The sequence below is a fragment of the Limulus polyphemus genome, unplaced genomic scaffold, assembly GCF_000517525.1.
Source record: "Limulus polyphemus unplaced genomic scaffold, Limulus_polyphemus-2.1.2 Scaffold5850, whole genome shotgun sequence".
NCBI lineage: Eukaryota > Metazoa > Arthropoda > Merostomata > Xiphosura > Limulidae > Limulus > Limulus polyphemus.
In genome coordinates, this window is record NW_013671460.1 from 7,197 (window position 1) to 12,070 (window position 4,874).

Consider the following 4,874-nt stretch of genomic DNA (forward strand, 5'->3'; position numbering starts at 1 on the left):
GATGATGACAAAACCTTGTCGAAACGTTGTACATTTGCTGTTGTGTTAAACTATTATTATTATGTATTGCACTGCCCCCAGTGGCACAGCGGTATGTCTGGGGACTTTTAACACTAGAATCTGGGTTTCGATACCCGTGGTAGGCAGAGCACAGATAGCCCATTATGTAGCTTTGTGCTTAAATGTATTGCACTTTTCAAAGAATTCAAAACAATAAAATGTAACTGATTATTAAGTTAAAAGTATATAATTTCTTACATATTTTTATTATTTTGTTATAGATGAAAATTTTACAAGTCACAAAATAAGAAACCCAGTAACTCCAGAGCTTTACAAAGATAGATTTTTTTATTCATTTTCAGAGATGAATTATGGGAAAAAAATACTACAGAAAGAGTGCCTACCCTGAAAATGTTCTGTTATCAGGCCTCTCCTCTCGATTTAAAATTTGTATTTCAGATAGCATCACCATGGAAGATAATCCGTCACATATTTTATTTGACACTATTCATCTTTAAGAATACATGAGAGCAAACAAAAAGCGTATTAATCTTAAAGTTTATAATATTTATCGCATTTTTCAATACAACGTTATATTTTCGAACAAAAATTCAAAACAAATAGTAACTATTTACTCCTAAGGATCACAAGAAATACTTACTTCACATGCGGTGCGTTTTTGTTTTTTTTGTTAAACACAAAGCTACAACTTGATATTTGTGCCCACCAGAGGAAGAATGTGCAAGCAGAAAATCAACTTCTTGAGGAGCCTATGGTTTTTGTCAAGGTTACTTTTAGAGGATCATCAACGATGAAGTCATCAATGGGTTCATTCAATCACCTGCCTAGAAAGAATTTCTCCAGTGAGAGGATAGCCAATGACAATAAGAGACAAGATGTCATCCCATCTGCATCCCATGGGTCTCAAAAGACTTGATGAATTTGTTTGTTTGTTTGGAATTAAGAAAGCTACACAATGGGCTATCTGTGCTCTGCTAATCACGGGTATCGAAGCCCGGTTTTTAGCGTTGTAAGTCCGCAGACATACCGCTGTGCCACTGGGGGGGGGGCGACTTGGTGAATGGACAGTTTAGTGTACTACGCAATTCAGGAATGGGATTGTGTTGTGAGCTATATTTTCAATGTTTTAATCCAATTGCACTTGCTTAAGCAGTGCTTCCCAAACTTTTTCAATTCGCGTCACACTTTTAATGTCCCAAACTTTTTGCGGCACATGTAAATATGTCCGTATGGCAGGCCTAAAACAGACAGAAAATAAATAAATGTTGAAATTTTAAAAATGTATTAAAAATTGATAATAAATGTATATTGCTAAATAACAGTTACTCAATAATTGCAAAAATTCCGCGGCACAACTGAGACCCTCCCGCGCCATACAGTTTGGGAAATACAGTGCTAGAGGGTGTTGCTTGATTTAGAATTGTTTGTTTGTAGTTAAGCACAAAGCTACACAAAGGGCTATTTGTGCTCTGCCCACCACGGGTATCGAACCCCGTTTCTAGCGTTGTAAGTCTGCAGGCATATCGCTGTGCCACTGGGGACGCTTGATTTAGAAGTGTTGATAAAGATTGTCCTAGAATACCTAGGTGTGTTTGTGAATGTTAATAATCCAAATACTTTGCGTTGTAAGTCTGCAGGCATATCGCTGTGCCACTGGGGACGCTTGATTTAGAAGTGTTGATAAAGATTGTCCTAGAATACCTAGGTGTGTTTGTGAATGTTAATAATCCAAATACTTTGTGAAATACCTAGAATTAAGGATACATTATAAACACAAGAATCAGTAAAGTATTGGGTCCGTTTCAGTTTCTTCAATGATTAAGAAGTTTGATAATGAAGATGAATCTGGTTGACAAAACATAAAACACTTTATTTATAAGGTTCGAACGTTTCGGAATACACCCATTTCATTTTCAGCGAAATCTGAAAATAGTGTTACAAAGATGATTATTATGTAAAATTATAATATCACTAATCACTAGTTTACTTAGTTATTAAGAAAAGTGGTAAACGGAAGGATAACACATAAAAAATAGGTTATATATATATATATATATATATTGCAAAACAGTTGAGTTTTAAGTGTATAAATTTAGAATAATTTTAGATATAAAGAGCTTTGTGAGTCGTTAAGAGTCGGGCGGTCTTTAGCTATGAGTAAACTTTATTTAATGTAGAGTTCAAGATCCTGTAGTAATGACAAAGAAATCGTTAAATGAAATATTGTGACCCGTGGTTTCAGAATGTGAACAAATGCAAGAGTGGCTGGGTTTAAGTAGTGGGCGGTTGGTTCCCTTAGATACTCCTAAATGTCCACAGCCTCTAGTTTTCAAATGGCATTTTGTTTTACCAAGGTACGTGATTTTATAGTCACTACACTTATATTTATATACGAGCCATGAACGTAGAAGTTTAGGTAGTTGATCTTTGTAATGAAATTAGTTTTTATTAACTAACCACGATATATTATCTTTTTATTGTTTATAGATGATTGATAGTTTAAAATGAAGTAATGGACGGAATTATTAAGTTTGTAAGCTGGTGTAGTACGTTCTATTAATATGAAAATAAAAAGTTAGCTAAATCTTAGATTTCATTGAAACTTTTATATCAAAACATCATATATGTATATATAGCAATAATAAACTTAAAGCATGTATATATATATATATATAAATTTTATATATATATATATATATACTTTATATAATTCTTCACCCCTGTCAATAAGCGACTCAAAATTCTGGGATGAAACGCACTACTTTACCTCACTTTATGTCACAAGGAGGACGAGGAGGTTGATGGTTCTAGGTTGTCTACTGGCATTGTTCGCTTCTCTTTCCCCAGCTATGGCAGCGCATAGAGAAAGAACCTTTCTAATGGTAAAGCCTGATGGTGTCCAACGTGGTCTTGTCGGTGAAATAATTCAGCGATTTGAAAGAAAGGGATTCAAGTTGGTTGGTATGAAATTTTTACAGGTGAGTCATCAAAATGACCAGTTCTTCACTTCTTGGGGAAGTAACTTAGTAGGATAACAAATTGACATCAGACTTTTATTTTACATTTTCGACGTACTTAATATTAATAAGAAAATCTGATATATATATATATATTTATGTCTATAATTTAAGTTTCTCAAGGTGGAAGGAGAGACTAAAATATAAGCTGCCCAAGTCAAAATAGCTATATACATGGCCGCCGTAAGTAATCCACCGACCTTGGACTTGTATTGCTTGTGTAGAGTCTAGTGGTTCCTAACATGGGGTCCTCGGACCCATAGGTGTCCGCGTAGGTAATACCATCTCATTAAACAAGTAAGTTTTTAATACTGATGTTCTATTTAATTGCACACTCAATTTATATATGTCTTTTATTTGATAGTGGAAAGTGGGAGAACGAGTTAATAAAAACAGTTTGTTGGGTAGGCGGAATCTTTCAAAAACATGGGGGTCCGTGGGGGGGGGGGGATTATAATAAAAGGGGTCTTTGGTGGAGAAAAGGTTGGGAACCACTGTACTAGACTATACTAGCCAACTTTTTATATACGCGGTTGCTGTGTAACCGTTCGTAGTTTAGGCCTATTAGTATTAGTAAATGTTTCATTTCTCTTTACCATATTCTTGTCTTATAACTTTTGCGTGGAAGTTAGTATAGCTATAAATATGTTACTTTGAGCAATTTTACAAGAGGTGTGGGTGGTAGAAATACTTTATTGTATACATAATACAGATATTTATTTATTTTATAAATGTTAAACTGCTCTGCACAAAATTTCGTATCCATTTTAGAAACAATTTATGAAGAATGGTTATATAAACTTGGTAGAACATTAATAGAGATTACAAAAGTCTTTCCCCCCACCCCCCATCCTCTCTCTCCCAGTGGCTTAGCAGTTAATGTGAGAGCTCACACTATTAAAAACTGGGTTTCAGTACTTGTGGGGGGGACACAGCACACTGATAGCCCATTGTGTAGCTTTATGCTTAGATGGCTAAAAACAAAAGTATTTTTTGTTTTATTGCTGGAGTTAATGTGAACCTCTACCTTACAGAACTGCCTCACAATCCCCCAGTATGCTTGTTTAGTTCATGCATGAACTTTCTAGGAGTAAAACTGCCTGCTACTTTTACATTGAGATCAAAACTTGAATGTCTGCTTATTCGTCAGTGGCAGTTTTGCAGTAAAGCTTTTCTCTTGGCTAATTTTTGTGGTTGAAGGTTTCAACTTGCATTATTATTGTTGGGATATTTAACTTGAATTATTTTGGGAACAGTCCTACTAATTAACACGAGAAATATAGTCAAATATTCTCGCCACAACAACACTTATAGGAACCATCAAAATGGATTAAGTCATTTTATCAATTCATCACAGGATCTTTTGTTAAGTATATCACTAATGTTTTATGTTATTAAGTAATTTTGTTATCATGTTTGTTTCCGTTAACTGTAGTGTGTGTATATATATATAAACATTAGTAAAAACTTTGTTATTGTAAAGTACTTCACTGCAAGGTAACAATGGATATTTCTTCAAATTATATATACGTTGTGGTGTATTTATTGTTTAGTTTTTGGTGATTAGTAAGACCTTCTAGGAATGTTGTACTCTTTAGAACAACCTTATTCACATTGGTCTTCCAATTTTTTGTGTGTGGAATCCTGGGAGAAGGGTGAAATATAGAAGACAACAATGGTTTCCATTTATATGAAATTAACAATGGTTGGTTATAAAGTCCTGCATCTATTTCTGTGGTAAATTAACAATGGTTGGTTATAAAGTCCTGCATCTATTTCTGTGGTAAATTAACAATGGTTGGTTATAAAGTCCTGCATCTATTTCTGTGGTAAATT

General features: G+C 34.3%; 1 protein-coding gene across 1 annotated transcript in view; it reads left to right on the forward strand.

Moving 5' to 3' along the window:
• The first annotated feature begins 2,779 nt into the window (after positions 1-2,779).
• LOC106473054 (nucleoside diphosphate kinase A-like) overlaps positions 2,780-4,874 on the forward strand; it is a 5,070-nt gene continuing 2,975 nt past the window's right edge. Inside the window, exon 1 of the mRNA XM_013933733.1 lies at positions 2,780-2,999. Coding sequence (XP_013789187.1) covers positions 2,823-2,999 — 177 coding nt within the window. The 5' untranslated portion in view covers positions 2,780-2,822. The remainder of the gene's footprint in view (positions 3,000-4,874) is intronic.